This window comes from Loxodonta africana, chromosome 14, assembly GCF_030014295.1.
Source record: "Loxodonta africana isolate mLoxAfr1 chromosome 14, mLoxAfr1.hap2, whole genome shotgun sequence".
Classification (NCBI taxonomy): domain Eukaryota; kingdom Metazoa; phylum Chordata; class Mammalia; order Proboscidea; family Elephantidae; genus Loxodonta; species Loxodonta africana.
In genome coordinates this window covers 17,659,964-17,682,472 of record NC_087355.1, presented here as the reverse complement: position 1 = coordinate 17,682,472, position 22,509 = coordinate 17,659,964, and the positions used below count along the sequence as shown (strand labels likewise).

At 39.1% G+C, this 22,509-nt stretch overlaps 1 protein-coding gene across 1 annotated transcript in view; it reads left to right on the top strand.

Annotated features, from left to right (window-relative positions):
• The window catches only part of CPA6 (carboxypeptidase A6), a 431,756-nt gene extending 409,744 nt beyond the window's left edge, over nt 1-22,012 (top strand). Inside the window, exons 9-11 of the mRNA XM_003408213.4 lie at nt 10,080-10,282; nt 16,413-16,497; nt 21,334-22,012. Of these exons, the coding sequence (XP_003408261.3) occupies nt 10,080-10,282; nt 16,413-16,497; nt 21,334-21,521 (476 nt within the window). The 3' untranslated portion in view covers nt 21,522-22,012. The remainder of the gene's footprint in view (nt 1-10,079; nt 10,283-16,412; nt 16,498-21,333) is intronic.
• The last annotated feature ends 497 nt before the right edge of the window (nt 22,013-22,509 follow it).

Here is a 22,509-nt window from a genome sequence, read left to right as displayed (position 1 = left end):
ACAGATGTATCAATCTCAAAATATTCAAAACTGAACACCTGATCTTCACTCTGCCAAACCCACTATTCCCACAGCCATTCTCAACTCAGTTGATGGCAACTCCATCCTGCCGGGTGTTCAAGCCTAAAACCATGGAATGATCTTTAATGTCTCTCTCTTTCTTATACTCTACATCCACTCCATCAGGAAATCCTTTAACTTTACCTTTACAGTAGCTCCAGATTCCAACCACTTCTTTTCACCTCTATTACTACCACTGCAGTCCAAGCCATCGTCATTTCTCACCTATATTACTGTAGTCACATTATAACTAGTCTTGCAGCTTCTTGTCCCCCCATTCTGTCCTCAGCCAGAGTGAAACTTTAAAATGTAAATCAGATGATGTCAGTCCTCAGATCGACATGCTGCAATGGCTCCCCATTTTACTCACCCAAAGGACTTAAAATGGCCTGTGAAGCTTCACATGGTATGGAACCCACTGACTGGCTAGTCCCATCTCTTTCTACTCTCAACACTCAGCTCCAGTTTTTTGTTTTTTGGTTTTTGTTTGTCTAGAAAGAATATTTTAACGTAATGAATATATACATTTTCTCAGAGTGTATGTAGCCTGCTCTTCTCTTGATAATCTTCATAAAAAGTCTCAACAATTCAGAAATTCTAGGTATCCCAGTGCTCAAGGCTTGAGTAAAATGTCTTTTCATGATGCAGTTGGCTTCAATGTCTTCTTCTAGAGCCAGAAGGGCTGCCTCTCTACGGATAGCTATAATCCCTGGCCCTGAATATGTATCATTTGGAGGATGAGTTCGACCAGGTCAACCCCATTGCTGATTGGCATAGAATGAAACTGCAGGGTACTATTTCCCTTTTTTTTTTTTTTTTGCTGCATCTGGTAAAGGCACATAGGTGATTCTATCAATTCTCCCGGGTCACATCAAAGCCTTGTCTATCCTATCTGGGCAACTGTAGCTACCAAAATGGTCACATCCTTTAGCTGTTCAATCCCATCCATTTCCATGAACAGCTGAGCCAAAACATGGTCTGCTACATTCCTAGTACCTGTAGAACTGCCCCTTTCAACTGCTAAGGCATCAAATTCATCAAAGAAAAGAATTGAAGAAGCCACTACTATCATTTACCAGAAGATCTCTCTAATTGCTCTTTCCAACTCACCAACATATTTATTCATTAATTCAGGCCCCTTTATAGCTAGAAATTTGGTGATAGCTGGGCACCATCTAGTTGTGCTGGACTCAGTCTGGTGAAGGCTGTGGTAGTTGTGGTCCACTAGTCCTTTGGACTAATCTTTCCCTTGTGTCTTTTGTTTTCTTCATTTTCCCTTGCTCCAGAAGGCGTTGGACCAGTGAAGTATCTTACTTAGATGGCCACTCACAAGATTTTAAGACCCTGACACTACTCATCAAAGCAGGATATAGAATATTTTCTACTATGTTATGCCAATTAAGCTAGATGTCTCCTGAGTCCATGGTCCCCAGCCTAAAGGAAACATTACTGAAGGAAAAAACAAGAGACAAAAAAACCTGTGATTATGGTCCTATTTTGTGACCAAAAATAGCTCCTATATATGTATGGGAATCCCTGGATGGTGCAAACAATTGAAGCACTCATCTGCTAACTGAAAGGGTGGATGTTTGAGTCTACCCAGAGACTCCTTGAAAGAAAGGCCTGGCAATCTACCAATTACCATTGAGTTGATTCTGACTCACGGGGATCCCATGTGTTACAGAGAACTGCTCCACAGGGTTTTCTTAGCTGTAATCTTTATGGAAGGAAATCGCCAGACCTTTCTTCCATGGTTCCACTGGGTGGATTCAAACCACCAACCTTTAGGTTAGAAGTTGAGCACAAAATGTTTGCATCACCCAAAAATCAGCCATTGAAAACCCTATGGAACATAGTTCTACTCTGACACACATGGGTTTGCCATGAGTTAGAATCAACTCCATGGCAACTGGTTTATATATGTAGGAATGTAAATCTATCTATAAATAGATATGTCAATACATATATACACACTCACACAAGTGTACCGTATTCTTCTGCAAATAACGCATGCCTTCTGCATTTGTTTGCCAGGTGAGCCTTCCCCCCAAGAGGTATTTTCATAAATTATGCTACTTTTTTACAACAACATGTGGAAGAAGACTGGCATGGCAGTACTTGTGAGAGTGCCTGGCAGGGAGGAGGGGGTGTGGCTAGCAAACAAACTCAGAAGGCGTGTGTTATTTGTGTAAATATATGGTATTTGTAAACTATTAAGAACTCTATTCAGTTGTTAATATGGCTTACTTCCAGGTTGAGTTGACAGTGGGAGATGCAAGTGAAAATAAATTTTAAAAGATTACAACAATTAAATTTTAACATCATTATACTATCATTATGTGAAATTTAAGAGCTGTAAATGAAAAGGAAAATGAAAAAATAACAAATGACAGCATGCCACAATAATACAACTTCCCCATCAAAAAAAAGACCAGACTTACTGGTCTGACAGAGACTGGAGAAACCCTGAAAATATGGCCCCTGGACACCCCTTTAACTCAGTACTGAAGTCACTCCTGAAGTTCACCTTTCACCTAAAGATTAGAAGGCCCACAAAACAAATAATAATACACATAGTTTGACCATGCATGGAAAACTAAATGGGCACACCAGCCCAGAAGTAAAGATGAGACGACAGGAAGGGACAGAAAAACTGGACAAATGGAAATAGGGAACCTGTTTGGGAAGGAGTGTTGACACGTCGTGGAGTTGGCAACCAATGTCAGAAAACAATGTGTATTGTTTAATGAGAAAGTAATATGCTCTGTAAACTTTCACAAAGAGCACAATAAAATAAACAGATATTACGACTTCCCCAGATACAGCTTTACTGGATAGAGGAACCGCTGCGTTCATCAAGTCAATGGCCACAGAAGCCAGTTGTTTCAAAACAAAATAAAACCAAATTTGTCTTACTTTTTCTGTTTTTACTGATTTCTGTTTTACTTTCCTTTTTAAAATGATCAGATCTCTTTTTTTTCTTTTCCTTGTCTCATATAGAGTGAAACTTGTGAGAGCCGGAACTCGACGGGACTGTGTTGTTTTTCTGGGTCTCACAAATGTTCCGCCTTTCATAGGGTGCAGTCACCACTTTCCTATCATTTTCTATTTAGTGGAAAATATTTAAGTTTTCCTTCTCTGACAGGTTTCCACCTTACACAGGTCCTGCTTTAGCATATTTTACCATATTTTTTTTACTTACACAATTGGTATAACATAGAAATTGTCGTATTGTTGTTGGATGCTGTAGAGTCGATTCCAACTCATAGTGACCCCATGTGACACAGTAGAACTTTCCCATAGGGTTTTCTTGGCTGTAGTTTTATGGAAGTAGATTGCCAAGTCTTTCTCCCACAGAGCCACTGGGTGAGTTCGAACAACCAACATTTCATTAGCAGCCAAGCACTTAACTATTGTGCTACCAGGGCTCACTTACAGAAACTAGAGGTTAGAAAAAATTAATCTAGCATGTCACCAGCCTCACAAATTACTATCACTCTCTGGTATACCTGTTTTTTGTTGGTGTTTTTTTAATGCATATTTTTAACCACCTTATTTGTATAATCGCATGTTGTTTTTTTCCACTAGATATTTAATTATGAGACTTTCTCCATGTTACTATTTATTAACTCTTCCACGAATGGTTATTCTTGGAAAAGGCAATGATTTAAAAAAAAAAAAAAGTCTACAGCAGCTACAGATTGAAATACACACACATTTGTGTAAAACTGCCAGTGAGGATATCAGCCAAGAATTGATGTGCTCACATTCTTTTATATTATCAATTACTTCCTATGTTCATTTAGGAACTGTCATGGATTAAATCGTGTCCCCAAAAAATATGTATATCAATTTGGCTAGGCCATGATTCCTAGTATTGTGAGATTGTCCACCATTTTATCATCTGATTTGATTTTCATATGTGTTATAAATCCTACCTCTATGATGTTAATGAGGTGGGATAGGTGGCAGTTATGTTAATGAGGAAGGACTCAATCTACAAGATTGGATTGTGTCTTCAGCCAATCTCTTGAGATATAAAAGATAGAAGTGAGCAGAGAAACAAGGGGGACCTCATACCACCAAGAAAGCAGTGCCAGGAGCAGAGTGCCTCCTTTGGACATGGGGTTCCTGTGCAGAGAAGCTCCTAGTCGAGGAGAAGATTCATGAGAACGGCCTTCCTCCAGACCCGACAGAGAAAGCCTCGCCCTGGAGCTGAAGCCCTGAATTTAGACTTCCAGCATACTAGTCTATGAGAAAATTAATTTCTCTTTGTTAAAGCCATCCACTTGTGGTATTTCTGTTATAGCAGCACTAGCTAACTAAGACAGGGACAAAGGTGGGCACTTCTAAAGTTTTTAAGTTAGATTTGATTTCTCTCATCCAAATTTTAAAAGAATATATATCTTTCTGCATAATAAAAAATTTTTTAAGTATATTTTAATTATTGTTTCTCTTTAAACTATTCTTTCTAAAGTTTTATTTTTGTATGTTTCATATAATATTAGCCCACAAATACAACATGTATATAAATTGAAAATAAGTTTGTATTGGGAAGACACACTCAAATTTTCTTACTGATGGAATGAACAATAAAAAAAGTTTGGAGACCACTGAAATAAGAAGTCCTAACTTCTAGTCAGGTCTGTGACTCCACTCAGTTCTTGATCCCACATTCTTTCTAGAACCTTCTCATTCATTCTAGAACCTTCTCTCATCAAATATTCTCTTTCTCTAACTTTTTTCCTCTCTATTACTGTCTTTCACCTTGTTTGTATAAACATATTTAAGTTTTTCCTTCCCTATCAAAACTAAATCTTCCTCTCACCCACAAGCATCTCTGGTCATGATTCTACATTGTTCCTTTCCTTGTGAACCAAGCTTCCTGAAAAAAGAGAGTCTCCACTCCCACTGCCTCCAATTCTTTTCCCCAATTCTTCTTCTCAGTACATATGAAATCTGGTTTTTGCTCCTACCACTCTAATAATTTTTTTTACAGCAAAGTCCCGAACTATTTTGTTACTATAGAAGTAAATGTTCCTCTTTTCTGCATTTTACTTGCAGGCCACCACCTCCTTCTTGAAACATCTAGTTCCTTCAGTCGTCCTACTTTCCGAACCATTACTTCTAAGTCTTAATGTCAGGTTCCTCTTAATCTTCTTAACCCTTGGATACTGGTGTTCCCTCATTGTTTGACATTTGGTTTTTGTTTTTCCCAGCCAAAAACCATTTTGAGTGATCTTATTCTCATAAAATAAATGATGACCACAAATCTTTTTCTCTAGCCTAATACTTCATTTGAGCTTCATTCATACTCATACTCAATAGCCTATTAGACATCTCTACTGGAATCCTTAAGGAGCTCTGGCAGTGCAAATGGTTAAGAACTCAGCTGCAAATCAAAAGATTGGCAATTGGAACCAACCCAGCTGCTCTGTAGGAGAAAGACCTGGTGATCTGCTTCCATAAAGATTATAGCCAAGAAAACCCTATGGAGCAGTTCTACTTTGTTGCATGGGTCACTATGAGTCAGAATCAACTCATGGTACCTAACAACACCAGCATCCCCAGCCTTCTCAAACTCAACATGTCCAAAATGGAATTCATCATCTTCCTTCTCTCCCTACCACATGTCTGTATTCCACTACAGCTATTCAATGTCGTTATCAATAAACTCAATCAGCCAACCCAGAAATTTAGGGTAGCATTCAAGACCCCCCTCCCTTCCTTGCTCTACATGTTTAACCAATCATCAAGCTCTGTCAATTTAATCTTCTTAAATATTTCTTTAATTTTTCTCCTGGGTACCATTCCTGGACAGGGTTGAATATTGTCCCACAAAAATTCATGTCATTCCTGGAAACTCAGAATGTAACCTTAATTGTAAATAGGGTCTTTGCAGATGTAATTAGTTGAAGAGAGGTCATACGGGACAAAAAAAAAAAACATTGCCATTGAGTCAATTCCAACTCATAGCAACCCTATTGAACAGAGTAGGGTTTCCAAGGAGCAGCTGGTAGATTTGAACTGCTGACCTTTTGGTTAGTAGCTGAGCTCTTAACCACTACACCACCAGGGTTCCTACTGGAGTAGGGTGGGCTCTAAATCTGACATGCCTAGAGTCCTGTAAGAGGAGAAGAAACACAGAGACAGACATACACACAGGGAAGATGGCTGTATAAAGACAGAGGCAGAGATTGGAGTAACGCATCTACATGCCAAGGATTTCCAGCAACCACCAGAAGTTAGAAAGAGGCAAGAAAGACTCCTCCCCTAGAATCTTCAGAGACAGAGTGACCTTGATGACACCTTGAAGAATAGGCTGAGAAAGTCTTCAGACTATCACGCAGGTCTGACACTTATGAAAGAAGAGGGGAAGCAGGAAGACTGGGTTGGAAGAATCTCAGACCCAAGGACCATTGTAAGAAAAATTCACCCAGACCAATGAGAAGTTCTCAAGCTAAAGTTACCCATTTGAGGATTTCTACATCCTTGAGGAATAGGCCTATACTAGCACTTAGTCATTGATTTGAGAGTTCACTTAGATATAAAAGTATAGGTGTCTTAGGCTGGTTTCTCAAGAGAAGCAAAACCAGTAAAGCATATAAATATATAGAGAGAGTTTATATCAAGGAAACAGCTCACACGATTTTAGAGGTTGGAACATCCCAAGTCCTTGGATCAGGATAGAGGCCTTTTCCAATTCACGAAGCCTCAGAAGCTGGTGAACCTAAGATCAGCAGATCAGAAGGCAGGGCTCCCACTCACAGGCTATGAAGGTCAAGGAATCCCCAAGGTCGGCAGGCAAGACCACAAGGTTTCTCCTGATTCTCATAGCTGCAGGGACTGGCGAACCTAAGATCGGCAGGTCAGGGAGCAGAACTCTTGCTTGCAGGCTATGAAGATTAACAAATCCCAAGATGGACAGATAAACTGCTAGCTCAAGTCCCAAGAACAGAAGGTCAGACAAGAGACAACTTCTGGAACCAGAACAAGCCAACAACCTCAGCATGGCAAGCAGGAAGGAAGTAGGCCACAAAAGGCAGAGAGATGAAGGCTGAGGCAGCGGTGAGCCACCACGGGCCACACCCCTGCCAGTACCACTTAGCAGATTCCATCAAGGGGGTGATCACATACCAAATTTCCACAGGGAAATAATCACAATATTATACAACTGCCAAAACACTGAGAATCATGACCCAGGCAAGTTGACACACAATCTTAACCATCACAGTCCACTCCTTGTCAGCTTGGCATTTTGTACACATCTCCTCAAACCATACATAATCTCTGAATAAACACAATTACAAAGTCATACTTTCACCTAACATGATACAACTAACACACGTACAACCAAAAATGCACTGGTCCCATTTACATCTTATATTTTATAAGTGAAGAAAACAAAAATACAAAGCAGAAATACTCATAACAATTACAGTCCTCATTTGTCTTGGTCATCTGGTGCTGCTATAACAGAAATACCACAAGTAGATGGCTTTAACAAAGAGAATCTTATTTCCTCACAGTGAAGTAGGCTAAAAGTCCAAATTCAGGGTGTCAGCTCCAGGGGAAGGCTTCCTGTCTCTGTCAGCCTTCTCATCAATCTTCCCCCAGACTAGGAGAGCTTCTCTGAGCAGGGACCCCAGGTTCAAAGGACGCGCTCTCCTCCTGGCACTGCTTTCTTGGTGGTATGAGGTTCCCCTGTATCTCTGCTCACTTCTCGCTTTTATATCTCGAGAGATTGTCTCAAGACTCAATCCAATCTTGTAGATTGAGTCCTGTCTCACTAACACAACTGCTTCCCATCCTCCCTCATTAACATCATAGAGGATTTACAACATAAAGGAAAATCACATAATACCAGGAGTCATGGCCCAGCCACACATTTTGGGGGGGGGGGGTACATAATTCAATCCATGACGATATGTTCAAATTTCCTTTTTAAAAAATACTTTCAGAATATTACTCTAAAGTTGCTGTTGAAAAGTTAGATGTGAATCTGATTCTTTTCTAGATGGCTTGCTTTCCTCTGGAAAAATTTCACTCTAATATGTCAAAATGTTGCTATTTCTCCATTTATTTCTCTTGTTTGGTACAAAATATGTCCATTCAATCTTCTTCAGTTGTGGAAAATTTTCAACTAGTATTTCTTCAAATAGTTAACTTCCTTTTGTTTATTTTTCTCTCTCCTTCTAGGACTACTATTCTATCTTTCATATCCTTTCATTTTCTCTCATTTTTCAATTCTTTATCCTTTCCTGATGCTTTCTGGGAGCATCTCAAAACCTGCTCCATTTCACTAATTCATTCACGAACTGTAGTGGCTCAATCCATATATTAAATTCTTTATTTCTACCTACTGTCTCTGATTGGTCCTATTTTATAACTCTTTGCCCAGTGGTACCATGGAAGACAGCTCTGGCGACCTGCTTCTGTAAAGATGACAGCCAAAAAAATCCTGTGGAGCAGGTCTTCTCCGTAACACATAGGGTTGCTGAGAGTTGGAATCGACTCCATGGCAACGGGTTTGGTTTTGGTCCTTGTTTCATATTTCCAATGCTCTTCTATATATCTTTAAGAATATGTATTAGGTTTATTGTAAATTATGGTATTTCCCTAGCTCTTTTTTTTTTTTTTAGTTCTGCTCTCTCTGAAATTAGTTGGTCAGTTGTAGTTTTTCTTTCCAGTGCTCAGACATCTGTGTTCCTCAGATGTCTCCTTATTTTTCCCAACTGCTTGAGAGTATCACCTACAGTGTTTATATTAAGTCCCATTCATCTCCCATTTGCTTCTGAAGCATCCCCAAGGTTAGAGTTGAGGAAGCCCACAGCTGCTATTAGTTTCCTATCTTGACTCTTCTATATCATAAACTAGACTTAATGTCCTTAAGGTTTAGCCTGATTTGACTTGGTTATCTTTTCATATTCAGTAGAATTAGACTACATCAAGAATCACCAAACTAGTTTATGGAGAGAGTTATATTTTTTCTGGCACAGGGAAGAGATAATAATACCTGAAATGACAAAAATTCCTGTGGAAAATGTACTCATTTCCAAAATTTGTTAGAACTGTAATACTTTGATTGTTATAATGAATCTTATTTTCCTTCCACCTCTCCACAGACCTCCTAAAAAGTATGTCCTGCATATTTTTTTAATTAAAAAGTTATTAAAATTTCATTTCAAAGATTTCTTAACCTTAACTGACCCCAAGATACCTGGAGAAGTCCCCTGGGTTTTACAAAACCACTTTGAATATTGCTGGTCTTAAAACATAATAGAAAGCTGTTTGGTATGTTCTGTGGAATCATTTCTGTTCTGGCTCTGTATTCTTTCTATATCATTATTTGTCTCTGACCAGACACCTTTACAAATATCTAGCCTTTTCTTTAGATCTCATGTTCACTTATTCAACAAATATTTGTTGAACACTTACTATACTATTGTTCTAGGTGGTAAGTGCACAGCAAGAAAGACACAGCCCCTGCCCTCGTGGAGCATGAAAGCCTAACAGGGAATCCAGTTCGAACATAGGTTCCATTAAAGTAGGGATTTTTCTGTATTATTTGCCAGTGTATCCCAGATACCTGGAACAGTATAAATATTGGTAAATGAGTAAATGTTGATCACTAATTACAAGTGTTGGGTGCTACAAAGGAACACTTCCGGTGTTGTGGAGTATATAAACAGGAGGCCTAATCTACTCTGGGGGATCATGTAAAGTTAGTTCTCCAGCAGAAAAACCAACAGCATATAAAGCCATCCATTTAGAATGGTTTGTGCAGGAAACAATCAGTGCCTCTTTCCTATTCAGGATGTCCTTGTATTGCTCTTGGGGGCTTGGATCACCTTGGATTTTTCAGTATTGAGTTCCATAAATGAGAAATTAGATGAATTGCTTAATACTACTAAATGTTTATAGAAACAAAAGAAAAACCACATTTTAACAATGCTGATTCAAGTTTCTGGCTTCCTCCCTGACCACTTTCTCACCCTATTTTCTTGTCCTACTTGCAGATGAAGGAGCTTCTATGCACCCTTGTGATGACACGTACTGCGGACCTTTCCCAGAGTCTGAGCCAGAAGTGAAAGCTGTAGCTAACTTCCTCCGAAAACACAAAAAGCACATTAGGGCTTACCTCTCCTTTCATGCGTATGCTCAGATGCTGCTGTATCCCTATTCTTACAAATATGCAACAATCCCCAATTTCAGCTGCGTAGTAAGTACTTGACTTTGCACGTGTGTATTGGGCTTCATGCTTCCTTTCTAATGCTAAGAAGGTTTTAAGTAGTAATAATAATAGCAAACACTTATGGCGTTTTACATATATTAATTCATTTATTCCTTATAACAATCTTATGAGGTAGGCAACTATTATTATCCCCAATTTACAGATGAGGAAACTGAGACCCAGAGAGATCAGGGGTTAGACTGAGAACATAGAATTAATAAGTGTTACAGCCAGGACTCAGCACCAGGTCTAGCTCCAGAGTTGCTGCTTTTAACCACTGTGCTTTGCTGCCTCACAAATGCAGTCATTTCAAACCTATTTACATTCTTACCACAGGTTATAATGAAAAGGTCAGGATGGATTTGATTGGTATTATAGCTCTGGTCACATATGCAGGACTATAATTAACTTTACTGAGTAAATAATTATTCACAGATTATAGTCTGACTCTCATTAATTAAAAGCAAGTTTTAATTTATAAGCACTATTTGCTTAATGCTACTAAGTCTCTGGGCGAGTATCTGACAAGTTAGCTGCTAAGAGTGAGTATAAGATTACTTGAAAATGAAAAAGCAGAGTTCCTTTCTCTCCTTATCTTAGAAACCCTACAAGCTATCCATCATAGGGCATAATTCATCATAAAGTGAGTCTATCTCAGAGCCTATAGCATCTAACTCTGGTCCCTGGATAGCACAAACAATTCTGCACTCGACTGCTTGCTGAGAGGCTGGCAGCTTGAACCTACCCAGAAGTGCCTTGGAAGGTGGGCCTGGCGTTCTGCTTCCGAAAGGTCCCAGCCTTGAAAACCCTATGGAGCAGTTCTACTCTGCACACATGGGGTCACCATGAGTCAGAATGGACTCCATGGCAGCTTACAACAACATCATAGCATCTAAAGGCCTATAAAGTTTAAAACCAAGCAAAACTAGTAAGCAGTGTTAGAAGTCAGGATAGTGATTACCTTTGGGGAGGGAGCAGTGACTGGGAGAGGGCACAAGGACCTTCTGGGTTGCTATTAATGTTCTAGTCATTGACCTGAATGGTGTTTACCTGAGTGTATTCAGTTTGTGATAATTTGTTGAGCCATTAATTTAAAATTTGTGCATTCTTCTGTACGTGTTATATTTGAATGAAAAGTTTTTATAAAAAAAAAAAAGAACCCCCTTAATGGTCTGACTGAACTAAGACTAGAAGGACACCAGAGGACATGGTCCCCGGACCTTCTGTTAGTCCAAGACTGGAACTATTCCCAAAGCCAACTCTTCAGACAGGGATTGGACTGGACTATAAAATGATACTGGTGAAGAGTGAGCTTCTTGGCTCAAGTAGACACATGAGACTATATGGGCAGCTCCTGTGTGGAGGCAAGATGAGAAGGCAGAGGGGGACAGGAGCTGACTGACTGGACACGGGGATACAGGGTGGAGAGGAGGAATGTGCTGTCTCATTAAGGGGAGAGCAACTAGGAGTACATAGCAAGGTGTATATAAATTTTTGTAAGGGAAACTGACTTGATTTATAAATTTTCACTTAAAGCACAACAAAAAAATAAAAAAGCACCCCCTTTCTAGCTATATTTTCAACCCCAAATCTTCACCAATGACCTGGGATTTTAGGAATTTCTGGTCCAGATGTCCAAGATAGAAGAAATGGGAAGCTGGGGAGAGAGACCAGAAGAGGGCCTGGAGAAGGCTTTTCTTCTATCCAAAATGGGAGCTTTGTTCTTTGCAGCCCAAGCAAGCATTCTGAGCAAATTCCCTCTTTTTAGAAATGTTGTAAAGGTGGGAGTTACATTCTATAGTCTGTTCTTCAGCTGCTCTGTGGGTCAAACAGGCTTTCTTTGTTGTTGGCCTGATATCCTAACCACCTTGAATCCCATTGTTTCTACAGGCAAATTTTCAGCCCTTTCTAAATTGGGAACAGTGTCTTTTTATACTCTCACAACAGATTATGCGGCGTATACAATATATAAAAACTATTAACATAAGAATATTCTCCATATTTTAAGTTTATCTTCCCACAAAGAGCTAAGCCTTTTTCCCACTTGTCTTGGATTGGATAATATGGCATATGAACAGGCCAGTTGTTCACAAAGGAGGGTAAGTTTGCCCCCTAGAAGATATTTGGCAATGTCTAGAGACATTTTTCATCATCACCACTAGTAGGGGAATGCTACTGGAATCTAATGGGTAGAGACCAAGGATGCTGCGAAACATCCTACAATGCACATGACACCCTCACAATGAAGAATTATCCAACCCAAAATATCAACGATGCTGAAGTTGAGAAATTCTGGTTTTATCTAAATGGCAAAAATAAAAACTAAAAATAAAAACAAGATTACAATTCTCAGAAACTGGGCAGTCTCTAATGTTAACCAGAAACTATTCTATTGAAATTGTTCAAAAATCTTCCATTGATATATAGGAGTCTATGGAGCAGTTCTACTCGGTAATCACGGGGTCATCATGAGTCGGAATCAACTCAATGGCACAAGACGACAACAACAACAACAAATATGGTAATATTGAAATAAAATTTAAATAAATAAAAAAATATACATTTTACTTAGCTGTTGTTGTTGGTAGGTGCCCTGGAGTCAGTTCCGACTCATAACCACCCTATGCATAACAAAACGAAACACTGCCTGGTCCTGCTCCATCCTTACAATCGTTGTTATACTTAAGCCCATCGTTGCAACCACTGTGTCAATCTACCTCGTTGAGGGTCTTCCTCTTTTCTGCTGACCCTGTACTTTACCAAGTAGGATGTCCTTCTCCAGAATATAAAAAAGGCCTAGTTCCTTTTTAGGCATACACCTGGGTGGTGCAAACAGTTAAGCATTCGACTACTAACTGAAAGGTTGGCAGTTCAAACCCATCCAGAGGCACCTCAGAAGACAGGCCTGGCGATCTGCTTCTGCAAGTTCGCAGCCTTGAAAACCCTATGGAGTAGTTCTCCACAGCAACCAACAACAACAACAGATCCTTCTTAAGTTCCTAGGTGGTGCAAACAGTTAACGTTAGACTCCAACTTAAATTTGGTGGTTTAAACTGACCCAGTGGCACCGCGGAAAAAAGCAGACCTAGCAATCTGTTTCCATTAAGATTATAGCCAAGAAAACCCTATACGGCGGTTGAACTCTGAACACATACGATCTCCATAAGTCAGAATTGACTTGACAGCAACTAACAACAAGGTCCTTCCTGGACAATTGGAAAGAAGAGATGATAGAGAAAGAAGTCACCGAAGTAAACTCTTTCAAACAGGTTTCTAGCTGTGCCATCCTGGAAAATAATCCTTAAAAATTTGATGGTGTTTTCACTTTCTGTGGGAAAATTACATCTAAACCTCTTATATCCACACACTCTCACCCAAGTGACTGAAAAGCAGTAAGCCTGGAAGGTTAGAACTAAGCATGTGCTTTCTTTAAATAGGCAAAGTGGTTTTCTTTTCTTTTCTTTTTTAATAGATTTTTTCTGGAGTTTAGTCATCTAAAATGATGAGGAACAAAGGTCTTCTCACCAGCCAAATCCAGTAATTTTCTAAATGTAGAAATATCTGTCCTTGCCATGTAAGATTGCTGAGCCTTTTGGAGAAAATGCTAAAATCTTAAAACATTCTCTATAAAGACACCTCTTTATGGTGTTTACATTCCTTTTCTGTTGGCTCCTCTGAAGAGAATGTCATCATCAGTGAGATCAATAGTAAGTAGTCTGCCAGGTTCTGAAACCAGATCCCTGAATACCCACAAAGGGTGGCATTTGCCGCAAACATTGCCTTCTGCATCCCTGAGGTAAATGAGGACAGCAAGCTGAACCTCATTCCAACACGCTCCGCCATGTTGCCCAGAGTGCTTCAATTTAAGTATTAAATTATTCATAGGCAAATTGAAATGGGAGAGTTGTATATTGGTTTCAACATACTTCTTTTCCTCTCACTTGTCATACAATACTTCTCTAGCTCCTTGCTGAAACTAGTGCTCTGATACCACTAAAAAAAAAAATATAAGGATAGTCATGTCATTCTATTTCATCTTAGACCATTCACCTCATTCTATTTTTTCTTTTTTGGGGGGGAGTCCAAAATACCACATTTATTATAGACAAAGCTGATTTGTTGTTGTTGTTATGTGCTGTCGAGTTGGTTCCGACTCATAGCCACCCTATGTACAACAGAATGAAACACTGCCCGGTCCTGAGCCTTCCCCATATTATGCTTGAGCCCATTGTTGCAGCCACTGTGTCAATCCATCTCATTGAGGGTCTTCCTCTTTCTCACTGACCCTGTATTTTACTAAACACGATGTCCTTCTCCAGGGACTAGTCCCTTCTGATAACATGTCCAAAGTAGGTGAGACGAAGTCTCGTCCACCCTTGATTCTGCAGAGCATTCTGGCTGTACTTCTTCCAAGACGGATTTGTTCCTCCTTCTGGCCGTCCATGGTATATTCAACATTCTTTACTAACACAATAATTCAAGGCATCAGTTCTTCTTCAGTCTTCCTTATTCGCTGTCCTGCTTTCGCATGCATATGAGGTGATTGAAAATACCATGACTTGAGTCAAGCGCACCTTAGTCCTCAAAGTGACATCTTTGCTTTTTAATGTTTTTTTTTATTAACTTTTATTGAGCTTCAAGTGAACCTTTACAAATCAAGTCAGACTGTCACATATAAGTTTATATACACCTTACTCTGTACTCCCACTTGCTCTCCCCCTAATAAGTCAGCCCTTCCAGTCTCTCCTTTCGTGACAATTTTGCCAGCTTCCAATTCTCTCTATCCTCCCATCCCCCCTCCAGACAGGAGATGCCAACACAGTCTCAAGTGACCACTTGATATAATTAGCTCACTCTTCATCAGCATCTCTCACCTACTCACTGTCCAGTCCCTTTCGTGTCTGATGAGTTGTCTTCGGGGATGGTTCCTGTCCTGTGTCAACAGAAGGTTTGGGGACCATGACCGCCGGGATTCCTCTAGTCTCAGTCAGACCATTAAGTATGGTCTTTTTATGAGAATTTGGGGTCTGCATCCCACTGATCTCCTGCTCCCTCAGGGGTTCTCTGTTGCACTCCCTGTCAGGGCAGTCGTCGATTGTGGCCGGGCACCAACTAGTTCTTCTGGTCTCAGGATGATGTAGGTCTCTGGTTCATGTGGTGCTTTCTGTCTCTTGGGCTCTTAGTTATCGTGTGACCTTGGTGTTCTTCATTCTCCTTTGCTCCAGGTGGGTTGAGACCAATTGATGCATCTTAGATGGCCGCTTGTTAGCATTTAAGACCTCATTCTATTTTGATTGTATTTCGTATTCTTCCTGGTTTTTGGCATCAGTAGGAAGAGTTCCACCTCAGAATTTCTACATCTTAGGAGTACCTGGCTAAGCTCTGTCAGAGACGTGTTTAACCTTAGAAATCATACAGCATTCTGAAATTGTTGTTCCCAATCTACCATGTTATTCTTACTGAATTCTAGTGCTTAATTGACCCAGCTGTATGTGAAATACCTTGTACATTATCCAATAAAGGATGTACTCAAGAATCAATAAGATTATCTTGATACTTTTGCAAATCTGTGCTTACTCAACATTCGTGCCGGAAATACTGATTAAGCATGTATTATACACAGGCACATTACTAAGTACTGGGCATATAGCTATCAGTAAGACTGACATGTCCCTTCCCTTTCAGATACTTTGTAATTTATAGAAACTGGTATCCCTGAAATAAGTGAAGCGGACAGAACACTAAATCAGCATCAGAAGGTGCGGGTACTTATCCCACAACAACCACTCCTTGCTGTGTAATCCCGGTTGGCCCATTTAACCTCACAGAGCCTTCCTTTTTTCATCTGTAAAATAGAAGTGTTATCTAATCACTGACTCATTGTGAGGATCAAATCAGGTGTAATAATGTGCTTTAAAATGTGGCAAAATACGGCATGTTGTATAAGAGTAATATAACTGTATTATTAAGATATGTTAACTAATACATCCATTGCTGTTTTCTGTGTCAAAGACCAATAAGGCTCAACAACAGCCTGGTGTTTTCGGTTTTTTATTTCAATGCAACAATATAAGTAATATCATTTCTCCACCCCCCCACCCCCCCACCCGACCCCCAGGAATCTGCAGCTTACAAAGCTGTTAATGCACTTCGGTCGGTATATGGAGTACAGTATAGATATGGACCTGCTTCCAGCACGCTGTGTAAGTTTCCTGTGTGCACTGTGTTAGAATTATCTCTTGAACCGATATCCTGTATAACGACTTCCTTTTAGAAAGGAGAAAATATGTCCCCCATAAAGTGAAATTTTTGCCTACCAAATTAGCCAAGGAGGATGGAGGGAGTTTGTATCTGGTTAGTTTTACAGAGCTTGACAAAAATCTGTACCAAGTGAAACACTATTCTAAGCAGAGAATATCCTAAGCATGCAGTAATGACTAGAAGTTGAATTAAGACCTTATGACCATAGAAAGTACCAAAATGGGTTCCTTGAGTGATTTGAACAACTGTAAAGGTGGAAATTGGTCTTGAGAAAATAATGAAGTAAATGAAGGCCTAGAAGAGATGAGCTCCCCTTTTATTCCTTTCCTCCACCATTCTGGTTATCAACTTCTATTTCCTATGTAGTACCTTCAGCTGAATTTTCCCTTAAAAGTAAAGACTATCTTTTCCCTTATATGAAATAAGAGCAACTGGGTGTATGGAAAGAACTTAGGCAAGAATCAGGAGACATGGATTCTAGTCCTAATTCTGCTACTAGCTAGGTGTATAATGATACTGGCCAAGATATTTATTAATCCTGGACTTTGGTTCCCACAACTGTAAAAGGGAGAATTGCACTAGATCATTTCCAATGGCTTTTCAAACTCGAAAATTCACTAACCATATGACTTGGAAATTCTAGTCAGAAATCGTATATATTTCAGACTGGGAAAAAGTTTTTAGCTATGACATTTCCGATCAGCGCCTGATCTCTAAAATCTACATGATACTGCAAAAACTCAACTACAAAAAGACAAATAACCCAATTTAAAAATGGGCAAAAGATATGAACAGACACTTCACTAAAGAAGACATTCAGGTAGCTAACAGATACATGAGGAAATGCTCACAATCATTAGCCATTAGAGAAATGCAAATCAAAACTACAATGAGATTCCATCTCACTTCAACAAGGCTGGCATTAATCAAAGAAACACAAAACAATAAATGTTGGAGAGGCTGTAGAGAGATTGGAACACTTATACACTGCCAGTGGGAATGTAAAATGGTACAACCACTTTGGAAATCGATTTGGCACTTCCTTAAAAAGCTAGAAATAGAACTACCATTAGATCCAGCAATCCCACTCCTTGGAATATATCCTAGAGAAATAAGAGCCTTTACACAAACAGATATATGCATACCCATGTTTATTGCAGCACTGTTTACAATAGCAAAAAGATGGAAGCAACCAAGGTGCCCATCAATGGATGAATGGATAAATAAATTATGGTATATTCACACAATGGAATACTATGCATCAATAAAGAACAGTGAGGAATCTGTGAAACATTTCATAACACGGAGGAACCTAGAAGGCATTATGCTGAGTCAAATTAGTCAGATGCAAAAGGGCAAATATTGTATAAGACCACTATTATAAGAACTTGAGAAATAGTTCAAACAGAGAAGAAAATATTCCTTGATGGTTGCAAGAGGGGGGAGGGAGGGTGGGAGAAGGGCATTCACTAATTAGATAGTAGATGAGAGCTACTTTAGGTGATGGGAAAGACAACACACAATACAGGTGAGGTCAGCACAACTGGACTAAACCAAAAGCAAAGAAGTTTCCTAAATAAACTGAATGCTTCAAAAGCCAGTGTAGCAGGGGTGGGGGTTTGGGGACCATAGTTACAGGGGACATCTAAGGCAATTGGCATAATAAAATCTATTAAGAAAAAAAAAAGATTACAACTCACTGAAGGTTCAGATAATGGTTAGCATCTTTTAGCAATAAAGTGTTTTTTAATTAAGGTAAAAAAAAAAAAGAAATCATATACGAGTGTCTATGTATGTATATAATGAGCCCTGGTGGCACAAACGGTTAGTGCTCTACTGCTAACCAAAAGGTTGGTGGTTCATACCCACCCAGCAGCTCCCTGGGGTCTACTTCTGTAAGGGTTACAGCCAAGAAAATCCTACGGGTCAGTTCTACTCTGTCACGTGTGTCACTATGAGTTGAAATTGACTCCATGACACATAACAACAACATGTATGTATATGAAGGTACATATACGTGTGGGTATAAATAAAACAAAACCAAAACCAAACCCACTGCCCGTCGAGTTGATCCCAACTCGTAGTGACCCTATAGGACAGAGTAGAACTGCCCCCAAAGGGTTTCCAAGGCTGTAAATCTTTACAGAAGCAGACTGCCGTATCTCTCCCACAGAGCAACTGGTGAGTTCTAACAGCCAGCCTTTCAATTAGCAGCCAAGTACTTTAAAAGGGTATAAATAGTGAGAACTTATGCTTCTCAGAGGTAGCAAATTTCACATTGACTTCTTTAATCTACCATTCATCATATTCCTAGTGTCTCACCACTCAATTTCTTCAGCCTTCCGAAGAAAAGCTAGGTCTGTCAATTAACACTCCTTGTCAAATAAATTTATCCTAATAATGAGAATGTGACATTATCAATGGATTTATTTTCAAAGACCACAATCCTTGCTCTAATGCTGACCTTTTTAGAGCTGTTTTTCAACAGAGCCATCCTGAAAAGAGAAACACGATATTAAAAAATCACATTACCAATTAATATCAACATAATATATATTAACAACTTTAAAACATTAATTTTGTGAAGTCTTGCAGTTCGCCTTTTCATCCGGTATCAAGGGACAGTCATAGTATTATATTTACCAAGAACAATCTGTTGCCATAGGAATGAGGCTGTCACATAACCTTGATGTCGTGGTTGGCACATGTTGTCCCTGGCTTTGGCTACTAAGACTACTATTTGCAATTTCAGTGTATCCTAACCGAGGGAGGGACACTGAAGCCACAGCCTTTTCTCTGTTCTTAATCAAATCAAGGAGAGTCTGAGAAATGCACCATCATTTAATTGCCCTCTTCACATAAACCTTGTACCTCTAACTTTGTCCTGGCAAGAACAGCATAAAAAGTAATATTATTTGTGTAGGTGAAGAATCTCTGGAAATTTTTCACAAAACACTAATAATAGTATATGTCAAGCTGGATTATATAGATTTCAGGAAAAAGTATACAAAGATTGTTTCAGGTCATTTTTATGCATTCACCAAATAACTATTAAGAGCCTGTTACACTAAAATCTACATTCTAGGCGCTTTGGGTTATAAAGATGCAAAATAGTAACAGCTAACATATACTGAGCAATTTTAAGCAAGTTATTATTTCATTTAATCCTGATAACAATCCTAGGAGGTAGATATCATCATCCCTTTTTTCAAAAGAGGAGTGAGGCACAGAAAAGACAGGTGGTAGAATCAGTTAATGACCTAAGCTAAGTCTTGTGCTTTCAAGCTCTGTGCTGAAAAGGTGTAGAGCATGACGTCATAACAGCCAGAAAGAGAGAGTTTCTAGAAGGTACTGTCAACTCTGTCAAATTCTGTTGAGAAGTTGAAAATCAGATCTGAGGGAAAAGAAATTAAAAAGGAGATTAGGCCTGCAGTTATTGGTGACCTTCAGGAACAAAGTTTTAATAAACTGGTAGAAAATGCAAGAATTAATTAGAAAAGCGTGGTAAAACCAGAATAGACTGGTAGAGTCAAGAACAAGATTGAAAGTAGTCGAGGATGTAGAAGCAACATAGATTCTCTTCTGAGCTCTGAAGCAAAAGGAAGAAGAAAAACAGGAGGGTAACCAAGAGCATACATATAGCCGGATTAGGAAAAAGAAGAAATTTCCTAAGGAAGAGGGTGCTTGAGTATTTTGGTCAATCAAGATGAAAAAGATAGGGGTTTAATTAATGAAACAGGTCCCAGACAAGGGACCCTATCACTACCAGAGAGACAGTAGTGAATAGGACCAAGAGATAACATGTGTAAAACACGAACAATATTTCTTTCCCTGAGCTATAAAAGAAAAGTCAGATGGCTACAATGTTGGTCAAGGAGGTGATGAGATAATCATCTGAGAGTCTGGGGGACAGTGATGAAGTGAGGAGTGGGGTTTGAAGAGAAAAGGAATGGTTTAGTAAGTAAAGGTCTATAAAAAGGAGCATAGGGCAGCACTGAGAGTAGATAAAGACGTTGTGATTAGACAATGTGAATTTTTAGGATATCTAAGCCCTAGCGATCTGCTTCAAATGGCCACAGCCTTGAAAATCCTATGGAGCAGTTCTGCTCTACACACATGGGGTCACCATGAGTCAGGATCTACTTGATGACAACTAACAACAACAACATTCAGCAAAGACTTTCTCTAGCTCCGTCACAGACCAGGAATGAAAGCAGAGAAATCAGGCTAGAGAGAAACTGCACTAGCACAGGCAGAAGAAGATGGCAATAAGACATTTGGAGGTTCTGGTGGAGGTTCTGGTGAGAAATTCAGTGAAGTAATTGATCATGCCCAGGTACAGAGTCAAATAAAACTTCAAGGCTGACAGGAACCTGGAAACTAGAGATTTAAGTAAAGGACAGAGTGTTAAAAATAAGGAAAGTAGATGAAATAAGGAGGTTTTCTGGGAATTTCAATATTCTAGACACACATACATACATAAAGAACTATGTAATTTTTTTAAAAGTCCACAATGAGAGTATGTTTACTGATGAATAAGTGAGGGTGGAGATGAATGTTATGAGAATTGAGGTTGAGAAATTTTGAGGCCATCATACTAGAAACATTAACACTTAGTCTAGATGTTCAAAAGTGCTATAGAATTACTATTAAATAATTTGTATTGAAATGGTATTTAGCTGGGGGATTTAGAATAACTCAGTAAATAAGTACTGGGTACACATTTTGAAAATTATATACACTGTTCTTTAACGAGGCTTTTTTTTTTTAACTTTTAGATGTGAGCTCTGGTAGTTCAATGGATTGGGCCTACAAAAATGGAATACCCTATGCATTTGCTTTCGAACTACGTGACACTGGGCATTTTGGATTTTTACTCCCAGAGACGCTCATAAAACCCACCTGTACGGAGACCATGATGGCTGTGAAGAATATCACAATGCACCTGCTAAAGAAGTGTCACTAAGGGACCCCAACATTCAACTGCCAGAGAGAGTGTGGATTCTGAGCAGTGGCTACTTGGTGTGTGGATGGAAATTGTTTTTAAAGAGAAGGGAAACTGCTTAGAGTGAATATATCTGTGGACTTTAAAAGGACTTTTTCATGCAGTTCGACTCTGTGACAAGAGAAAATGATAAAAGTTAAGGACTAGCCTGGTGTGTTGTAAAAGAAAGCATCCATCTTATATCCCTTTAGAGTCTTTATTTAGTTAAGGGATAGGAATGTTTTCAGATCTTTTTTGTCTCAAGAAATGTACAAATTAATCAAAGGTTTCAATTCAGTAAACATCATGCTATCAATTAAGATCTAGGCTACTGATGTTTAATCACTTGGTTCTCATTTGAAATGGGAATTTTTGAAATGGAAAGAACCAACTATATTTCTTAATATATTAAGTATACAACTTATCAAGACCTTAGCCTAGTCACATCTTCACCCCCTGACATTAGCGCTATAGCAAAGTAGAACAACTTACACTCAGAATTCTGAGCGTGTCACTTAAAAAAAAAAAAAAGCAACCATTGAGATGCCAGACTCAGAATTAAGAGCTTAACACTAATAATCACACTTATTCTTCACAATACTATGAGACAGATACTATAATACCCTGTTTCTCAAATGAAGAAATTGATGTTTAGAAAGATGATGTAGATTTCCATTTCCAGGAATATGACATGATAGATATCTGGACTGCTGGAAATAACTAAAATTTCTGAATAAAATGTAATTTTAAATCTTCTTAAAAACATCAAACAGAAAGTAAGGAAATCTCAGGCCAGACAGGAAGTGAAGGCAGGAACCTAGAAAGGTAAGTGGTACACTGTCCTCCTGAGAGAATTTATCATACCAGGTGAGGAAAGACCTTGGTTTTCACAGCATTTTCGGGAATGAGACTAGAGAACAAACCCCAGGGCTACTCCAAGATGGGAAGTCTAATAGCAGATTCTTCTCCC